The sequence below is a fragment of the Colletotrichum lupini genome, chromosome 9, assembly GCF_023278565.1.
Source record: "Colletotrichum lupini chromosome 9, complete sequence".
Lineage (NCBI taxonomy): Eukaryota > Fungi > Ascomycota > Sordariomycetes > Glomerellales > Glomerellaceae > Colletotrichum > Colletotrichum lupini.
This window is the reverse complement of record NC_064682.1, coordinates 225,819-242,499: the sequence shown is the minus strand read 5'-3', so window position 1 is coordinate 242,499 and position 16,681 is coordinate 225,819. Positions and strand designations below refer to the sequence as shown.

General features: G+C 52.2%; 10 protein-coding genes across 10 annotated transcripts; 7 read left to right on the top strand and 3 right to left on the bottom strand.

Moving 5' to 3' along the window:
* Positions 1-47: 47 nt before the first annotated feature.
* Positions 48-959, top strand: CLUP02_15986 (uncharacterized protein; the record flags this gene model as incomplete). The annotated part of the gene is made up of 1 exon (XM_049294910.1): positions 48-959. The coding sequence occupies one exon, from the start codon at positions 48-50 to the stop codon at positions 957-959; it is 912 nt and encodes a 303-aa protein (XP_049152057.1).
* A 930-nt stretch (positions 960-1,889) lies between these two features.
* CLUP02_15985 (O-methyltransferase) lies at positions 1,890-3,293 on the top strand (the record flags this gene model as incomplete). Its single annotated transcript, XM_049294909.1, has 4 exons — positions 1,890-2,220; positions 2,286-2,412; positions 2,469-2,935; positions 2,986-3,293. The coding sequence occupies 4 exons, from the start codon at positions 1,890-1,892 to the stop codon at positions 3,291-3,293; spliced, it is 1,233 nt and encodes a 410-aa protein (XP_049152056.1).
* Positions 3,294-3,671: 378 nt separating this feature from the next.
* On the top strand, positions 3,672-4,087 carry CLUP02_15984 (uncharacterized protein; the record flags this gene model as incomplete). Its single annotated transcript, XM_049294908.1, has 3 exons — positions 3,672-3,786; positions 3,912-3,945; positions 4,060-4,087. 3 exons carry the CDS (start codon positions 3,672-3,674, stop codon positions 4,085-4,087), a joined length of 177 nt encoding a protein of 58 aa, XP_049152055.1.
* A 64-nt stretch (positions 4,088-4,151) lies between these two features.
* Positions 4,152-5,231, top strand: CLUP02_15983 (NmrA-like family protein; the record flags this gene model as incomplete). The annotated part of the gene is made up of 1 exon (XM_049294907.1): positions 4,152-5,231. One exon carries the CDS (start codon positions 4,152-4,154, stop codon positions 5,229-5,231), a length of 1,080 nt encoding a protein of 359 aa, XP_049152054.1.
* Positions 5,232-5,629: 398 nt separating this feature from the next.
* CLUP02_15982 (uncharacterized protein) lies at positions 5,630-6,791 on the top strand (the record flags this gene model as incomplete). The annotated part of the gene is made up of 2 exons (XM_049294906.1): positions 5,630-5,702; positions 5,755-6,791. 2 exons carry the CDS (start codon positions 5,630-5,632, stop codon positions 6,789-6,791), a joined length of 1,110 nt encoding a protein of 369 aa, XP_049152053.1.
* Positions 6,792-6,948: 157 nt separating this feature from the next.
* Positions 6,949-11,342, bottom strand: CLUP02_15981 (uncharacterized protein; the record flags this gene model as incomplete). The annotated part of the gene is made up of 11 exons (XM_049294905.1): positions 6,949-7,061; positions 7,115-7,208; positions 7,274-7,342; positions 7,402-7,995; positions 8,051-8,176; positions 8,249-8,269; positions 8,340-8,366; positions 8,480-8,599; positions 8,745-9,337; positions 9,390-9,667; positions 9,718-11,342. The coding sequence occupies 11 exons, from the start codon at positions 11,340-11,342 to the stop codon at positions 6,949-6,951; spliced, it is 3,660 nt and encodes a 1,219-aa protein (XP_049152052.1).
* A 155-nt stretch (positions 11,343-11,497) lies between these two features.
* Positions 11,498-11,972, top strand: CLUP02_15980 (uncharacterized protein; the record flags this gene model as incomplete). Its single annotated transcript, XM_049294904.1, has 3 exons — positions 11,498-11,642; positions 11,728-11,756; positions 11,847-11,972. The coding sequence occupies 3 exons, from the start codon at positions 11,498-11,500 to the stop codon at positions 11,970-11,972; spliced, it is 300 nt and encodes a 99-aa protein (XP_049152051.1).
* Positions 11,973-12,181: 209 nt separating this feature from the next.
* CLUP02_15979 (uncharacterized protein) lies at positions 12,182-13,408 on the top strand (the record flags this gene model as incomplete). Its single annotated transcript, XM_049294903.1, has 5 exons — positions 12,182-12,397; positions 12,476-12,507; positions 12,561-12,894; positions 12,954-13,121; positions 13,247-13,408. 5 exons carry the CDS (start codon positions 12,182-12,184, stop codon positions 13,406-13,408), a joined length of 912 nt encoding a protein of 303 aa, XP_049152050.1.
* A 58-nt stretch (positions 13,409-13,466) lies between these two features.
* On the bottom strand, positions 13,467-15,358 carry CLUP02_15978 (amino acid permease; the record flags this gene model as incomplete). Its single annotated transcript, XM_049294902.1, has 4 exons — positions 13,467-13,724; positions 13,781-14,901; positions 14,958-15,015; positions 15,065-15,358. 4 exons carry the CDS (start codon positions 15,356-15,358, stop codon positions 13,467-13,469), a joined length of 1,731 nt encoding a protein of 576 aa, XP_049152049.1.
* A 956-nt stretch (positions 15,359-16,314) lies between these two features.
* CLUP02_15977 (uncharacterized protein) lies at positions 16,315-16,655 on the bottom strand (the record flags this gene model as incomplete). The annotated part of the gene is made up of 2 exons (XM_049294901.1): positions 16,315-16,571; positions 16,625-16,655. 2 exons carry the CDS (start codon positions 16,653-16,655, stop codon positions 16,315-16,317), a joined length of 288 nt encoding a protein of 95 aa, XP_049152048.1.
* Between the last annotated feature and the right edge of the window lie 26 nt (positions 16,656-16,681).

Below are 16,681 nucleotides of genomic sequence, written 5' to 3'. Positions count from 1 at the left end.
TTGGATTACTCTTCTTCATTTCAAGTAACATTCACAAGTCATTCATAATGTCCAAACTCCCTCTCAAATCCCTCTCCCTCATCCTCTCCCCTTACCATGTCGGCCTCCTCAACAAAGGCCCCGGCGCCGGCCCAGCATTCCTCAAAACCTCCGGTCTCGACTCCACACTCCGCTCCCTCGGCCTCCCCGTCCACGAAGTCCAAGTCGAGCCGGTCGACGACCACGAAGGTGAAATCGGACGCAGCTTCGAGGCCATCAGACGAACCGCGAATCTAGTAGCGCAAGAACGCCGCAGGGGTTCGTTCCCGATCATCCTCGCCGGGAACTGTAGTTCCGCGGTGGGCGTCGCGGCGGGGCTTCACGCGTCGCGAGCGTCTGGAGATGAGGGGCTGGGGTGTGTGTGGTTTGACGCGCACGATGATTTTAATACACCCGACACCGTTATGAGCGGGTACTTTGATTCGATGCCGATTGCCATGCTCGCGGGGCAGTGCTGGAAGGGTCTATTGCGGACGGTCCCGGGACACGAGGCGATGGATTTGGAGCGGTTGGTGCATGTTGGTATGAGGGACGTGAATGACTTGGAGCGGGCCAGGGTGGAAGAGGCAGGGTTCGATGTCGTCTGGGGCAGCACCGAGAGGAAGGTTGATTTCGGTGCCGAGCTTGGGGTGGTGCTGCGGCGGAAGAAGCTTGGTGCTACGATGGTTCATTTTGATGTTGATTCTTTGGATACGTCCATCGGGCACGCGAACCGGTTTGCTGCGCCGGGGGGCTTGTTGAGGGAGGATATTATTGGGTGCTTTGAGGGGATCTCGGAGACGACTGAGCCGATGTCTCTTACAGTGGCTTCGTTTGACCCGTCGTATGAGGGGGCTGAGAATCTTGCGGCGGTTGCGGTTGAGGCGATTAAGGTGTTTTTGCAGTCGTTGGTCAAGTCTGGTGTGCTAGCTAAGCCGTGAGCTGTTTACATATCAGCAATATGATAACTCAGGATGCCAATGTTTGCTTTCCAGCAGGCTTTTGTCTCATTTCCTGCTCTCATTTGATAGTGGCTTTTCTTGATGGTTGGTCATATCACCAGGTCTCTGGCGCTCCGGGGCCTCGGATCGATGCCGGCATCCGATGAGTCTCGCTGGGGAAGATGTCAACGCTTAGCGAGGTCGAAATACCCGCGCGAGGAGCTCATTGGTTAATGAGCGGCGAGTCCGGTTCATACTGGTGTAGGTCTCGACTGCCGAAGAAAGATCCATGTATGTTTGCCTCCAAAGACTTTCGTTGACATTGAAGCTTGGGGATTTTAACAGCCTTACTCCCATGCTAATGCATGCAGACGAGCGCCCACCAGAATGCGCTACCCATGTATTGGGAGAGATGTCAGTGACATGGAGATTAACATTGATGATTTGAATTGGCGGTTGCAGAGTAGGACAACTGTGTTGAAGGGCGTATCTGCTCTTGTCTTCTCATAGCGAGGTGACACTTGTGAATAAGTACTTGGCCATATCACGATCGCCTCCAAAGGGAGTTGGTTTACATGGAGTCTCGTCCCCAGCGAGCCCACGATGTGCTCGCCTTCCTCTCGATGAATACAAGCAACGGTTACCAGGTTGCCAGTGACCACCCCTTCCAGTTTGGCATTGTCTGCAGCGATATTATGCAGTTTGCTACTATTTGTTTGTCGCGCCTAATCGGCATCCCTGTTCCAACGAAAGACAGTTGGGTCGAGGTGTTTGCTTGTCAATTCCACCAACACCAAGCTGTCGACTCTTCCCCGGTATAAAATGGCGGGTCCCGAGTATGTGACTTGTTTCTCGCGTAACTTTCGTCTCATCATCCTCGAAAAGTAGTAAAACAAAGTCCCCGATCGGCCGTCAGACTACTTCGTGAATATGGAGGCAATCGCGGCCGAAGCCTCTTTGGAGCTCAGAAAGCTCGCGGTGGATCTGCTCAATGAAGTGGATGCGTATGACACAGCCAACGTCTTGAATCCCAAGAGCGATCGCAACTTCAAGTCTAGTATTATCCAAAGAGCACAAGCCATCATCGACAAGCTCGAGGACACTCCACGGGAGAGGGCTATGAATGATTGCATCAAGGTCGGCGAGATGACTGCAAAGCAGCTCTTCAATGCCTGGGGGGTCTTCCAAAAGATCCCAGTACAGGGTTCAATTTCATACAAGGAGTTGGCTAATATTGTTGGATGTGAGCTGCAGCTGCTCGGTAAGATTACCACCATACCCCTCGGTTTCAAGATGAAGGACTCATTGTCGACTTTCCCGTTCTAGTTCGCCTCGCGTGGATGTTGAACTCCACTGGCATCCTGAAGCAAGTCGGTGAGGATGCTGTGGCCCATACTGAAAAGTCCAAAATGTTCATCAATGACAACCCGGACGGGGATCTCACCAGAATCGTGTAAGTGCTTGATTACGGCAATCCACGAGTCTTCTTACGAAAGGCTGACCTGTAAGCTTCGTACATGGCATGGTTTCATACGCCCAGTTCGAGAAGTACTTCCATGCCTACGGGCTCCAAGAACCACGAGGCCGAACACACGTTCCATACACCTTTGCGTACGGCCAGCCAGAGAAGAACGTTTGGGAGGTCTCTCTCCAGAATCCTGATGACAAGAGGATTTTTTTGCGTTCAATGAAGGCAATGGGAATGCTTCTTCCGGCCTGTGGCGTCTACGACTTCTCCTGGATCTCAGATGCCGCGCACTCAGGACCAGCTGACAGGCCCCTTTTTGTTGATGTTGGAGGCGGTAGCGGTCATGCCATGAGGATTATCTGCGACGACTATGATATACCATTCGATCGATGCGTTCTCCAAGATCTTGACACAGTCATCGGCGAGGTCGCCCAATCTCAAGATTCTATTGCCTCACTAGGAACGAAGTTGATGGCAATTGATTTTCACAAGGAACAGCCAGTCAAAGGTTTGCCGGTACTCTCCCACTTCTCCAGAACGATGGCTAATATGAACCAGGCGCACTTGTGTACTATATTCGTTATTGTCTTCATGATTACAGTGATGACTTGGTGGTGGAGATCCTGGCCTGTATCGCAAGCGCCATGGCGCAGGATAGTCGTCTGTTGATCGCGGAGCAAGTCACGCCGAACCCGCCCTCGGCTCATACGGCAGCCATTGATCTTTTGATGCTGAGTGTCGGCGGTAAGGAACGGCCGAGACAGGTGTGGAAAGATGTTCTCGCCAAGGCCGGGCTGGGAAGAGTCGAGTTTTGGACATCACCGGGCAACCCGCATGGCATTATTGAGTGCTTCAAGAGATCTTGAACTGAGGTGGTTACCTGCTTTGAACATGAGGCCTGCGTCGATTCGTTACTTAAAGTACTTTGCTTTTGAGACTAGTCTTATCAAATCTCTCCGCGGTGAAAGCTTAAGCCATTGAAGCGCGTGTGAAGCCGGGGGCCTAATCCAACTTTCTAAAGAGGATCGATGACTTAGTCTTCGAAGATTGGTCAGCCAAAGATTATAGCCACTACCTGCCAAGCCATTGTGAGATCCGATTACTGATCAAGCATTTGGACATCACGTGTCTGGCGCCCTTCTCAAGACAATCACTTGGCAGAAAGGAAAACAGGGTACTTTGGATGTTTCTGCTCCCTTTGACAGCGAGCCTCGTTAGTTGCTTCCATCACCAAGGATCGTGGAATGGCAGCGCACATACAATTGATGGAGCGTACCAGCTTTGGCAAGGATATTGGAGCAGAAAAATATGCAGCCTTAATTGTATTTCTCATCCTGACAGTAGCTCTGGAAGAAGGCTGTAAGTGTCTTTGAAGCATTTGGGCCCGTGCTTTGTTTGCTGTCTGGTCATGTTTCCAAAACACCGTCTTCATTGGTGGTCGAAGGGATCACTAATCACCTAATGTTGATTGAATAACTAATCAGTGAGAGCAAGTCTAGGCTGGTCTTCTGACTTCACGTTGCTTATAAACTACAGGTAAAATTACGTAGGGGATCCGACGGGAGGAAGCGAGGAAGTATCAAGTATCGCTTGTAAGAGAGATTATAAGAAAATGCCCCCGGCACCTTGCAGTGAGAAGAGCAGCGTGCATTTGCGGTAATTGACAAGGATCACTATAGTAAGCGCAACTCATAATTCTCAAATCACTTATATATCTCACCAATATGGCAAACCGCCGTATCTTCGTCATTGGTGCCACTGGTGCCCAAGGTCTCCCCGTCTGTCGAGGTCTTGCCAAGGATGGAGGCTACAGTCTGCGCGTATTGACGCGTGACTCCAGCTCTGTGAGGGCGAAAGAACTCTTGAAACTCGGAGATGTTGAGTTCATTGAGGGAACTTTCGCCAACGAAGATGACCTACGCAAGGGATTCGCCGGATGCTGGGGTGCTTTCATCAACATCGATGGCTTCAACTGCGGCGAGAAGGCAGAGACCTACTGGACGATCCGCTGTTACGAGCTGGCGGTGGAGCTCGGGATCAAATTCTTCGTCTTTGGAAATCTCGACTACGTTTATAAGAAGAGTGGCTATAACCCAAACTTTCGGTGCGGACACTACGACGGCAAGGGACGCCTGGCCGAGTGGATGCTACAGCAGAGAAAGGGCAATAACATGGGTGTCGCCATCTTTACTACCGGCCCCTACATTGAGATGACAATCTCTTCCAAGACGATCATGACGCCACGGGTCGAGAATGGGATTGTCACATGGAGAGTACCTCTTGGTGCAGGCGCAGTTCCCCACGTTGCCCTCGATGATTGCGAATACTACGCCCGTTGGCTCTTCGACCACCCCGAAAGATCTGATGGGATGGATCTGGAGGTGTCCATTGACCATATTCACTACGAGGACCTAGCAAAAGCGTTTGAAAAGGTCACGGGAAAGCCAGCTCAGTACATTGACACCCCCATGGACGTCTATTTCGACAATTTCCCAATCTCCAGCCAACCTGCGGGTTACAACGCTGATCCCACAGACCCGGCGACTATGTCAGTTAGAGAAAACTTCTCGGGCTTCTGGACAATGTGGACAAACTCTGGGGGCAACAAGGGCGTCATTCAACGTGACTACGCGCTCTTGGACGAGATTCACCCAGAGAGAATCAAGACGGCGGAGGAGTTCTTCCGCAGAGAGAGTGAGAAACGTCGCCTCGCTGGTCTTGGGGAGCTTTTTGAAGTCATTGAGGCAAACAACCTTGCATCCATTCTGAAGCTTGGCGAGGATAACCGCAAGGGGAAGTTGTAGTTGATTGGAAGGGGATTGTGACTTGCGTAGCAAAATTGACGAGAATCGAGCAATTTACTTACCTTTGAGAAAGAGATCAAAATTGGCACCTTCAGGCTCCAGAACTATGCATATTAGTTTGAAGTTTCCGTGATAAGTGTTGAACTTTCGCGTTCGAGGCATTCGAATACACCTGACTTGGCATCCGGACATTGCGGAGATTAGGTTGTGCTCAATGTCCGTGACGCAGACTCACTCAAACTCCCCCCGTCAAACCACTTGTACAGCATTCTGAAAGTAGATCTGCATACGTCAATCTATCGAGATACGCTTTGATCCTTTTCTTTGAACGTTGAATCAATTGCAGACCACAAGGAGTCGGTAGTTCAGGTTTAGCTGTTTGTGACCACCACGTCAAAATGCCGCGCAGAAAGATGCCTGATGCGAAGGACCGTCGGAAGCGCCAAAACGCCGACGCCCAGCGGGCATACCGTATGCAACCTAAGAACCCTTATATGATGTATTCTGCTTACTGAAAAACCAGGCGCGAGGCAGAAGACCAAAGTCCGGCATCTGGAGCAGATGGTCGCCGCTGCGTGGGTAACGCAAGAACCAACGGAAGACTGCGTCAAGGAGGTTGTAACCTACCCTCCTACTCGCTATGCGGTGGACGAGCCATCGAATAGCAAGGCAGACACATATACTGCTTCATGCAATATTACAGCTTCGGATATTTACCGGGCGTTGCTATCCCTTTCAGCCCTTGAAAATAGGAAAGGCTGGGGCATCATAGTGAGGGAGAACTTTACACTTCGTGACGTTGTCAAGTACGGATTGATAGCCATGGGATACTCCATGGACCCTGTACTTTACGATAGCGCTTTGTCGCTGTCATCGCGTGAGTGGATCGCAACTGTGAAGGCGCGATGCGGCAGTGTCGACATGAGGCAGGTTGTCATTGCCGGCCTCAGGATACTGGCTCATCTTACGGCACCGAATGAGCAGCCGGCACTTGAATGGCTCCAACCAATTTGGCCCAGCCCCTCCAGAGGCGTCCTTCACCTAAGGTCAATTTCATACGCGTCGGCAATGCGTGCGATAGCAGCTCAGCTCAGCATAACGACAGAGTATCTGATGGACGAGGACGCGCAGTCACCATTCTACAGCATTGCATATAGTCCTCTGAGCGAACACGACAACAACTCGAGCGACAATGACACAAATCTTCAAAAGATCACTCCGGATCTGAGGCCGACTTTCATCCAGCGTGCTCGGGCTCATCATCCTTGCTTCGACTTGATCCCCTGGCCATCTTTCCGCTCCAACGTCATCGCACTCGCTTCCGGGGTCTCACCGCAGATAGACGAGGACGACCTCTGTATCGACATGCTGGGCGGAGGAATTCAATGCTGGGGCTCCGTAATGGGCTCCATGCATGGGCGTGGGAACGGTGTGCCGTGGGATGGCCGCAGCTGGGAAGCGATGCCATGGTTTCTAGAAAAATGGAAAGGAGTAATAAGAGATGACCAAGACGGCATAATACATAACAGTGCTTGGTGGAGGAGTTTACGGGGCTGTTAAGAGGTAGGGAACCTTGTAAATGACCATATGTAATGGACCTGTATACAGATTTCGCAAATTTCTCTGGAAAGGTAGGTTCTAGTTGTTATACACAGGGGAGAATAGTAAGGAAGACCAAGAGCAACATGAGAAATCAGGATAGGGCAGCGCCAATCCATCACGAAGTAGTATATGGCTTGAGCTGTTTCTCCGTCCACTCCCAGTACTTCTTGCCTAGCTCTTTGTCGCGGAGATCCTGTCGTCCAACTGCGAGTTGACCAAACGGTACCACTAGAACTGTCGTCAGCATTACATACAACTATTCCAATATCAGAGTAGCTTACCCCAGCCACCGTTGTTCTTCTCCGTGATGGTAGGGCTCAAGCCGGCAAAGAGCTCTGTGTATGCGCCATTGATCGGCTTATGCGCTAGGAATTTCTAGAGGACACATCAAAAGGTGGTTAGAAATAGAAGAGTTACAGGTTTTTGCGGGCACAATTTACCACAATGATCCGCTGCCACAGGGGCATGGTACGCTGCAAATCCGTCATAAAAATCCCGGGGTCAAGACTCTGCCGTCGCTATTAGTAGCCGCATACATCCAACAGCTCAGGGATGGCCACCAACTTACAACGCTAATGATTCCTTCGCCAGATACTCTTCTCGCGAATTCCGTTCCGTGCAAGACGTTACCGGCCTTGCTCCTCGCGTACTTTTGCACCTGGCCCTCGTCCTTTGCATAATCCATATTACTAAAGTCGATTGGCGGCTTCGGTGCCATGGCCGCCGTGCTAGAGGATACCCAGACAACTCGGACGGAGTCTCTGGGTGCAACCTTTGCCGTGCCGGATAGCACTGGGCGGAGGAAGTGGGTAAAGAGGAATGGAGCGAGATTGTTGGTGCCCAGTTGCAGCTCGTAGCCCTGGGCAGTTTTGGAACCCGGCGGTGGGGTCATCACACCGGCGTTGTTCCAGAGGACGTCAAGACGAGTTTCCTTGCTAAGAAATTCCTGGGCGGATTGCTTGATTGTGGTCAGGTCGTTCAGATCCAGATGGAGGTACTCGGCATGGCCGTGAGAATTGGGATACAGTTCCTTCAGCTCCTTGATCACGGCTGCGGTCTTGGCTTCAGACCGACACGCCATGTAGATCTTGGCGTTCTTCTGGTAAAGGATCTTGGTAAGTTCTTTTCCGAGGCCACCTGAGCTTCCTGTGACAATGAAAACCTATGTATGTCAGTTCGAACCAGTATGGATAAGTGGTATAGAATACGGAAGGTACCTTGTCGCTCTGATCGGGCAAATTTGCTTCGGTGAAGCTGGCCTTTGGCGGGAACATATTGCTTAATGCGCTACCCATTTTGCTGGATTTCGAAATGCTTGAGACGTTTACAGGGCTCGATGACGACTCGTGTCAAATGGATCATGATCGTTCACGTTTTATATACGACTCTGTAATGTATGATGGTCTTGGGTCTACTTTCAGTTCCGGCTGGCTCAGCTGCAGTCAACGTAAGCATCTATCAACAATAGGGCCGGGTAAGTTGGCTAGAGACGGAAACGAATCGTACAGCAGGGAGGAAACAAGCGGCATGCCACTATGCAAAGCTCCATAATATGCAGTCAACGTAAGCAAGTAAACCTTAATTCAAAACCTCTTGGAATCCCGGCTCCCGGTCTTTGGCTGGCCCGCTTATCTCCGGACTTGCACCCCGGGACCCCGTGCCTTAGATTTGGGCCGGGGCTGCAGCGAAATAAACCATTGTCTATGGTGGGATGCCCATAGGCTTGATACGACAGCTTTATGACATCGTTGCGAACCGACACCCTCCTAATACAAGGCAAAAACTGCTGTCAATGATGAATTGATAGAATGATTGGGTATCTTGCGTACTACATCAATGGAAAAAAAGGAGCAATAAGAGTCCCGCAAATGGCGCAACATGCCCATCAGCTCATGGAAGGTAGCTCAGAACGCTCGCGTCTATCCTCTGGCTATTTGGATCTTGGTAGCCTTCTAGTCCGTAGTATGGCAGATCGTGTTGCTGTGCCCTGAGCAACTCCATCCCAGGTGTGATCGTAGCCGGTTCTTGAGTTGCAAAAGACTGATTGAACTCCAAGCCCAAATTCTGCCCCTTAGAGGGCGACTGCGACTCTGGATAAGGAATATCGGCAAGAAAACCAAAGTCGAAGTCCGGAATAGCGGGATCACCAAATATGTCCAACGGATCCGGAATCTCTGGCGTTGTGCCGCCAGTCGTCATGGTTGACGGCGAAGCGTCGGTCGCCGTGAAGAAAGACGCTGCCATCTGGGAGCTTGAAGACGCATCAACACTCAGCGGTTCTTGCAGTCCTCTCTCTTGGTTCTCAAGCTGTTGGTAGCCCTTGAACAGCGTGAGCTGGAGATTTCGAGCAATGTCGATGACCTTTTGCTTCATCCCTTCCTCGACGAAACTCAGCTCACGCTCGACCTCTTTTTCAAGCTGTCGGCGGACCAGCGGTGGAAGTTCACGGCGAAGATAATCTTCGTAGCCTCCCAGATTCGTCTCGGCGTCCTCTGCATTATGGTCTGCAAGAATTACAGTCAGTTCCTGCTCCCATCGGTAGGGGCATAAGCTTACACGGTGACGGAATTTCCCGCTCTCTCACGTCGGGGAAGAGGATACGGTAGACTTGAATCCACTTCTCCGCTTCGGTGAGTTCTTTGACCGACGTCTTCTTCCGAGAACGAAGCTTCTTCTCTTGATCCTGCGTGATGCCATCCAAGACCTCCGGTTCGCGTACGTCACAGGCGTCCAGCGAGCGGGCGTGGGCTTGCAGAGCCAGTTGGGTCTCGAAAGACTGAGAGCATCGTGGGCACGAGAACTTTGGCAGAGAGTGCTTGCGATAAATGTGCTCCCTGATGAGTTGTTAGCAATGAGCTGATGTGAGAAAAGAGGAGAAACGTACTTGATACGGTGGACTTGGTCCCAGCCTGGACCGCAGCATGGTCGCTGGGATTTGTACTTCCTTGGGTTGTACTTGAAGAAGGGACACGCAAGTTTTGCGCCCTCAATCGTGTCTTCCTGCACTTTGGACAGTTTCGCTCGGGGCAGTCCATCCTCATCGCCCTCTTCTTCTCCTTCGCCCGGCGCTTGGCTGTCTGTAGACCTGTCGTGTTTTCTCGACGGGGGTCTCATCTTACTCACCCTTCCGAGTATGTGTCTTTCATTGATCCCGTTTTTGAGCATAGAAGTCAATTTGCTGGTGCCACCCGCCCCTTGCTCTGCTGGTGGTTGTCGTGAAGCTATTGCCCGGTGCGAGCGTCCGGATGCTCTTATAGTTTCAGACCCTTTTGAATCGAAGCAAAAAGGTTGCGGTATGCGTGCTGGAGCAGCACTTCGTTTGCTAGAACTTTTGAATTCTTTGACCTCGCTTGCGCTCCTAACAGTGTAGCCCGATCGCGACTGCACCTGCTGCGGTGGTATGAGTCCTGGGACTGGTGCTTGTGCCGCTGATGCCAGTGGCGGTATCCCCGCAAAATCTACCATTGAATCGGAACTTGGCACATAAGTCGCAGAAATTTGCGACTCTCTTCCCGCTGGCGGCGGTGGCATAAACGGAGCCAGTGCTCCAAATGCAGCTCGTGGCGGCGGCGGCGGTGGGAGAGAAATGTTCGAGTTCCTGTGGCGAGTAACAGGTGCAGGAGCACTGGAAGCTGGGACTTGACGAAACATGAAGCTTTCGAGTTCATGTCCTCTGGAAGAGCTCTTCGCGCTACTAGGAACACTTCCTAGCATCATTGAACTGGACTTGGAGAGAGCATCATCTGCAGCATCGCCGCCAGGGGCAGCTCCAAACAAGTCTTCCTCAAATTGTGACGCACTCTCATGCTCCTCCTCCTCCTCCTCCTCTTGCTTGACGTGCTTCTTGATATCCAGCCAACTCATGAACGAGGACATGACCCTATCAACTATTAGGCGTTGGACCTTCTTTGTACGGTCTTCGTTCTGATTCTCTGGCTCATCCTCTACATTAGATGCGCTGCCCTCGGTTTCGCCTCCAGACATCGCGCTTGATCTCTCGGGCGATGGATGACCAGGGGGGCGCCCAAGCTGGACCGTAATCTCATTCTGTGCGAATTCTGACTTGACCTTTTGGTCTGCATAGAATGAGAGATTTTTGGCGTCTTCCCCCAGCGCAGCTGCATAGACTGCGTCAGGTCCATTAGCGCCCGTCTCCTTGACCTTCTTCTTCTTCTTTTTCATCGTCAAATCTGGAGGCGAGGAAGATTTTTGGCCAGTCTGCGAATGAGAAAACTCGGAATCAGACGCGGCTGAGTCTGTACTGCTGCCTCGCTCTGGACCTAGTGAAAGTTGTTCGAGCTTGACAGATTTATCGCCATGCATCTCCTGCGTGGCCCACAGAGAGCCTCGAGACGAGGGTTGAGCGGAAACAGTCGGATTTGGCATTTCGTCTCCTGCTTGAGATCGAGAGGAGATGACTTCGGCATCGCTTGGTTGAGATGAGCTGTCGGATAGGCCTCCGTCATCGGTTAAGGGAGCCTTGCCCTTGTTCGGGGGCGGGGGCCTCATTGTGGCGTGTCGTGTACAGACAAGGTCTGTACAGCGAGGTAAGCTGAGAACGATTCAAAGAGAGATAAAGTCGATATGCAGACGTTAGATCGAACTGATCAGGTTGGAAAGTAAGATAGTTAAGGAGATTGAGATGCTCATCTTCGAAAGGGAAAATGGCCGTGCTGAGTTGTGCGCCGCTGCGCAAAACTCGGAGGCGCACTGCGGCTGACGGGACCCACATGGCCGCGCCCCGCGCCCCACTCCTTGCAATTGTCGGCCGGTTTTCTGCCGTTTTGACGCCCGCGTTATGGTGGAGAGGTGAGGTTATGTCTTGCAAGAATGATATGCAGTCGCGGGAGAGTAACGATTTTATTCGCCTTCAGAGCTGCTAATGCTACATGAGCCCATGTTACATGTTTTGGTCTGTCTGTCGTGAGGAGAGTACTCTCGAGGCACCTTTGTCTAGGTTGTTTATTGTGTATTAGTAGGCATGTATTTCACACCTCAAAGCTTTCTCAGTAGACTCTCGTGTTCGCCTCGTGTAAGCTCGACACATCCGCGAATATTGACGACACCGAAAATTCATCCATTTCTTGCCAGACAGGCTTCATTTTCATCATCCATCTCATTCATTTGGGTGCCACCTAGCAAGGTAAACGACGCTTTCCAAGGCATACAGATGGGCTCTTCATCAGGGTGGACATGCCTCTAAAGGGAGGAAACCTGAGCCAGTCAAACAAATTTTTTATCGTATCACATCGTGTACCTTAGATAGGGATGCTTGATGATAGGATTACATTACCTAAGCATTTGGCAGCAGTGTAGTGAAAGTCATATCTGGAAGCCGGGGCTAGCAGATGTCTCTACTTGTATGCTTGGTACTAAGTGCGCCATTCCTGAAGCACGTCGTCCTCTCATCTTACAAGTGCCGGATTAAGATTCCAGAAGCAATTGCGACTATCAGTGAAAGCTCAGCAGATGGGTTGAACATTGCCTGTCTCCCATCAAAGAGGCAATTCAGTAAGTTCAGCCGTGGGTCTGACATGTTCTTCAGCGGGGCGTTGTGGGGAGACGTGTGTCAAAAGGGCGCCGGAATGACATGTAGTCAACGCTATGCTGTGCTAAGGCGTTTTTGTCACCCTGTCACGCAGATTGAGCGTTGTTTAAATGAACCCCAACAGCCGTCTTTTGATGTTTTTGTAAGGTAAAAGGCCACGATGGAGCAACCAGAGCAAGGCTCTTTCCTGGTATGCCATTTACTCAATGGCACCTTCCCTCGAAAACCTGGAATCATTCCATCAATTCTTTCCGGCCCGGGGATACTCCGTCCGACTTCCATCGCAACCTATTGCCCGACTGCCTCCAACTACGACTGATAGAAATGTCTAATACTCACCAATGCGGCAACATCTATCTTGTTGTAACCAGCCCGACAATCCTCACGAGACCTCAGAATCACCGTGCCGCCACCCGATATCGCATTCCGATTTTATCAGGTGTTCTTCTGGCCCTGTCAGTTCCTCGGGATGGGTCACTGAATCCGGCTAGGCCTTCTTCCCAAGAACTATCTGTCGACCGTGAACCCCCTACGCCGAGAGATATCAAACAAGCCGGACCAACCATCTCCAGTTACCGCTGTCCGACAATCGGGCATCACCTGCTCTTCTGGGCTGGTCGCCCTTATCTTCACAAACAACGCTCGCCTACCTTGTGTTATCGCTGCTGTTGGCATGGGCCACTGCTGAACGGCCGCTGCTCTCCGAGATAAGGCACACACTATCCCTTGGCATTCTCTTGGTTGGCGGCACAGCTTCTGGGCTTATAACTGCGCCATAACCCACAGCTCCAGAGATGCCAACCAGATCTTTTTTGAGAGTGGTTCACGGCGGAGTACACAGACAATCCCCATGTTGCTGTCCTAGCCAATACACAATGAGAGCATGAATTGCAACTGGTACTTTCAACGCATGGTAGAATATGAGTATGAAACAGATTTGATATCAAAGCAATTGTGGTATCTTCATTTTGCTAACAATTACCAGGACGGTAGTCCCATCCCGATCATCCTCAAGGCAGGATTTTGATTAAAATATACATGAATGCGGCAGCACGTAGTTCCCCCTTTGGCAACAACAACAGCGTTTACCACACCTTGTGGAGTGCGCGCCTCCATGCGGGGAGCGAGGCGATGTGTGCACGGTATGCGTGGATCTCGTCCCAGTCAAGCTCACGTCGGCCAGTGTCGACATCCATCTGGGCAGTGCGGAGCCAGCCAGTGCGCTTCCAGAAGAAGCCACCAAGCCAGAACACGATGACGACAGGAAGGGCGAGATACGACTTGAAGAAGCCTTCAGCGTCGTTGAGCTCGGTCGTGCCAGGGGGTGCGATAGCAGTGTAGAACTGTGGATTCTTGTTAGCATGCAATCTCTGATCCCGCCAAAGGAGTTTTTATTTACCTGAGCAGCAAGCACAATGAAGCAGAGGAAAAGTCCGATCCAGGAGCCGGTAACGCCACCGATGGCCTTGAACGGAATCTCGTCGACGGTGTGGCCGTGGTAGGCCCACGCCTTGCGGAAGCGAATGTGCGCCAGGCAAATGGATCCCCAGGTGAAGACCGCAGCCAAACCGGAAAGAGCCAACAGCCAGTCAAACACTACAGGACCGCTTGCGCTGAGGTTGATATACGCCAAGGGCGAGAAAATGATGACAGCTAGCACGGAAGGCAGCGGGCGTCCCGATCTATCGATATAAGTGAAGATCTTGGGCGCATAACCCTGCTGGGCGAGAGCAGTGAGGGTACGCGAACCACCGTAAACACCAGACACACCAATCGACACGACAGAGACAAGGATGACCACGTTCATGAAGTGGTCGAAGCCAACGAGACCGGCGTACTTGCCGACCAACACGAAGGGAGAGGCCTTAACATCAGAGTAGGCAGATTCGGAGAGCAGCGCAGGGTCGTCGGAGGGGATCAACAGACCGACGAAGAACAGGCCCAGGATGTAGAAGAGCGAAATACGCCAGAATACCTGCTTAATGGCACCGGGAAGTGTTTTGACCGGGTTCTTAGCCTCGGCGGCAGCAAGACCGACCAACTCTGTACCGGAGAAGGAGAAAGCGGCCGTGACGAACACAGAGCAGAATCCCTTGAAGCCGTTGCGGAATGCGCCAGGATCATACCACGTCTTCGCACCCTGGTACTCGCTGTATCTGCCGCTGGACGGTCCGCCACCGAGGACCAGGACGAGGCAGATGATCATAAAGACGACAGTAGCTCCGAGCTTCAGGCAGGACGACCAAAATTCCTCCTCGGCGTATCCTATAGATCCGAAGATGTTGATGATGATAATGACGACGAGAAAAAGTGTGATCCAAACGGCGACGTTGACAGTGTCATTCCAGTATGCGACAACAAGACCAGAAACAGTCAACTCAAGCGGTAGTACGATGGCCCACTGGAAGACGTAGTTCCAGCCCATGGCGAAACCCCACGAAGGATCGATAAAGCGAGTCGAGTACGTGTAGAAGCCACCAGAGACGGGATACATAACAGCGAGTTCACCCAAGGCATACACTGCCGAAAGTCAGAATCTCTCGCCTTTGCGGGGTTGGCAGGGGGTTGAAACTTACCGACGTTGAACATCATGATACCCACGAGAACGAAGTCGATCAAGAGCGATCCTGGACCCTACTTCTGCGTCAGTAACCGCTGCCGACAGGCGAGGCACTGTACTTACACCCTTACTCAGAGCACCACCGGAACCGACGAAGAAACCAGCACCAATGGAACCGCCAATGGCAATCATGTGGAGATGACGGGAGCTCATGGCGCGTTCGAGCTCGACAAGGCCCAGACCATATTCCTTCTTCGTGAAGGACTTCATGTTCAGGCCATTGCGTGTTGCCCAGCTGTCCTCGCTGATATCGCCTCGGATCTCCTGTCCACTGCCGGTGTCGTAGCCAGGAAGGCCACCGGTGGCCTTCTCATCGGCCTCAACCTTGGTGGGCACAACCCCTTCTGGTGCAGCCATGGCGATGGATTTCGCGGCTTTCTGGGGTATGCAGACAGGCAATGTCTGTTACAAATGAATGCTGCGGGAGGAGGGCCCGAGAAGAACGGAAATGACGGAGAAAAATGGTTGTCAAAAAACGAGACAAACCTGATCAGACGGGGGAAGGGGGAGGTTTATGAAGGAAATGCCAGTCCAGAGCACAGGAACCGGCGCGCAAGGACTAAGGGTTCTTGTCAAGGGCGGCAAGCGGATCCAGTCATGCATGGAAAGCCGATAGGCTGAACTTGGTTGACGATGGAAAATTACACACAAGAGAACGAGGGAGAGATGAGGGTCCAGGGCCGATCGAGTATCAAGCTGGTCTATCCAACTTTGCCCCCCTCTCGACGGGCGACAGACGCAGATCTTGGCAAGGACAGGATATGGCAGGCTATCCTGGCAGCAACCCCCGTTACTTGTTGCATACGACTTGGGGGAGGGATGGAGGCGATTTGGCTTTTGGTCGTGCTTCGATACGTACCAAGTCCTAGGGCAGGCCAGCGGGAACGAGCGAAACCTTCCCCGTCGTTGAGTCTACTGCGTAGGTACTTCTCTGTGTTCGTACGGAGCACTACTGTCTGGGCGAGCTGAGGACGAGGTACCTGGTGAGTTAGGCGGGCTGCCTGCGGACAGCTTTCCGGTATGCATGATGCACTAACGAGGAACCCAGGCACGGGTACAAACCCATATTCGGCCGAAGAAAGGGCAAGCTGTCGCAGTCGCAGTCGTAACGAAGTGGATTTGGACGAGACCCCGTCGCCAGCGACCGTGACCTGGGGGAGACGAGAACCACAGCAATGGGATGTCACCCTGCTCTCCACCGTGGCACCGAGACATATGCGTACGCCCCAGCCGGGCGATTGAGAAAGCCTGAGAGCCCCCAGATAGCGTGGGTTGTGCTGGTTGGCCAATGGGCGACTTGTCACTTGAAGCCGTTAGTAAATGGCTCCGAAAAAGTGGCCGCCCCTCCTAATGTCCATTGCGCGCTGCCTCCTCAACGTTATCTCAGGATCCAGTCCGACCCTCCTCCTCTCGAACCTGTCTATGGGACTGGGGCCCTGGGGGGCATATGTGAAGTGGAGAGTACGAATCTTTGGGCCCGGGTCGGTGAGGGGAGATGGTCCACACAGAGGTCCAGGTCCACGACGCTGGAGACGAAGCCAGGAGGCTAGCCTGCATTGCAATCTACGTGCTATAGTACACAGCAGTCTCTGCTGCGATTCGGTCACTCTGTCTTCCCGGTACACTGGAAATCGTCGAAGTCGAGGAGGCTCATCGGGAAGAAAATCCTGCAGGTAAGCC